We start from the raw sequence: 1,971 nt of genomic DNA on the forward strand, positions 1-1,971 counted from the left end.
GGAATAAATGAACATGATTTGTTTTCTCCAGCAGTTGGTCTCAGAAGGAAAAACAAAACAAAAGACATTCTTCTTGTTGTTTTCCTGGTGTCTCTTTCTGACTGGCTGGATCTGTGGGTTCAGTCTGGAGCTTGTCTTTTCTGTTGCTTTATCCTCAGGATTTAGGTTTAGTTAATGTCATTTTGTTTGTTTGCTTGTTTGTTTGTCTTTTGTGGACTGAGATTCTTGTGTTTGTTGTTTTGTTTCCCTCTTAATTACCCTGCTTCAGTTATTTATTGTCAGCTTTCTGTAGTTATAAATTATAAATGATTAGTAATAAATTATTAGACTTAAGTTGCAGTTGGACATAAAATATCTGGCCGTGACGTAGCGCCTCACTTGTGCTTTCTGAGCGACGTCCAGAACCAGCTGGAACTTCTCCGACACCGTCAGGTCTTCTTTAGAGGGCTCCTGGAAAAACAGAGGAGGCAGAGTAATGTAACGTCACACACCGACACCTGTAAGATCACCTGACGTCACTTGGACGCCATCGTGAACACACCTGACATTAAAAAAGTGGAGCTGGGGCGTCGCGTAGCGCAGTGGGTTACGCAGGCGCCCCATATATTGAGGCTACAGTCGTCCCTGCAGCTGCGTGTCATTCCCTCTCTCTCTGCCTCCCCATTTCCTGTCTCTCTACTGTCCTGTCCATTAGAGGCACAAAAGGCCCCAAAAATTCTTTAAAAAAAAAATAAAAAAGTGGAGCTGTTTAACCGTCAGATTAGTTCACCTGTCCAGGTGAGATATCCGCCCGGTTTTAAACGCATCGTTTTCATGTTTAATGGTTGATGTTGAAGGAAAAAACAAACGCTTCAGGTGTAAAGATTTGATTTCTCACCATGGGCTCTGAGACTTCAGGTACGATGCTCCACTGGATCCTCCAGCCTCTGAGAGCAGTGCATCATGGGAACATACAGGTACATATGAGATCATTTCACAATCACAACACATTTAGATTTGTTTTTTGTTTGGTTTTGCTGTTTTCTGATGATCTCTGTGCAAGTAAAAAGTCTTTGTGTTTCAGTTCTAAAATAAAAATCTTATGATAAATCATTTGTTACAGAAACAAGAAAGTTTTCTGTGTCATTGAGTCAATTTTAAAATCTTAAGTTTTCTTCCCCTGACTCCATATAAACCCTTAAACTACAGACTTCCCCTTGAGTATCTTCAAAGACAGAACTAGACTTTCATGTATCAGAGTCTACAAAACTCAGAAATTATTAAAAGATAAAGAGAAAAGATTAAAAGTCTGTGATGCAGAAAGAAAAGCTACAAGCTGGTTCTAATTCAGGCTGTGTGATTGGCTGACAGCGAGTGGGCGGCGGTTGTACTCACTTGGAGATTAGGTAATTTAAGGACAAGCGGAGGATGGCGAGGAACAGGAACATGGGGATGGCCCAGCCGTGCCACGCTGCGTACATGTAGAACTAAATTCACACAGACACGTGAAGTGAATTGTTTCATCAGTCAATGAGAAACATGTAAATAAACATGAGAGGTGTCGTTTCAGTCTAAGAGGCACAAAGAAAGATGAAGATATATCTATCAAGATATCCGCCATGTAAAAATATCAACAAGGACTCACGATGAAGGCGATGGCCGACGTGTAGACGGAGTACCAGCTGGACAAGGCAGAGAGGTTCCTCATGAAGTTGGTCACAGGTCTGAATCCCCGTTCTGGAAACACGACAACAGACCAACTGACCAACTGACCAATCACAGACTGAGAAATTATCATGACATCAGCTCTGTATGTTAGCTGAGACCACGTCAGACTGGGTCTATATCAAAAACCGCTTTACCTAGATTTATAAATCTGGATTTTTAGTTGAAAGACTAGAACTGTGAAAACACAAGAGCAATTTCACTGTTTTACAATCCTCTATAATTATCTATAATTACTGATTTATTCATATTTAATATTGCGCCTTT

The 1,971-nt window shown here is 40.7% G+C and overlaps 1 protein-coding gene across 1 annotated transcript in view; it reads right to left on the reverse strand.

Moving 5' to 3' along the window:
* The window catches only part of LOC111665089 (GRAM domain-containing protein 4-like), a 17,745-nt gene that overhangs the window by 9,794 nt on the left and 5,980 nt on the right, over window positions 1-1,971 (reverse strand). Inside the window, exons 7-10 of the mRNA XM_087177616.1 lie at window positions 1,625-1,716; window positions 1,375-1,466; window positions 878-926; window positions 320-450 (exon numbers count right to left, since the gene is read on the reverse strand). Coding sequence (XP_087033742.1) covers window positions 320-450; window positions 878-926; window positions 1,375-1,466; window positions 1,625-1,716 — 364 coding nt within the window. The remainder of the gene's footprint in view (window positions 1-319; window positions 451-877; window positions 927-1,374; window positions 1,467-1,624; window positions 1,717-1,971) is intronic.

The sequence above is a fragment of the Seriola lalandi genome, unplaced genomic scaffold (genome assembly GCF_002814215.2).
Source record: "Seriola lalandi dorsalis isolate HSWRI2012SDOR001 ecotype SW California unplaced genomic scaffold, Sedor1 jcf7180002054614, whole genome shotgun sequence".
Lineage (NCBI taxonomy): Eukaryota > Metazoa > Chordata > Actinopteri > Carangiformes > Carangidae > Seriola > Seriola lalandi.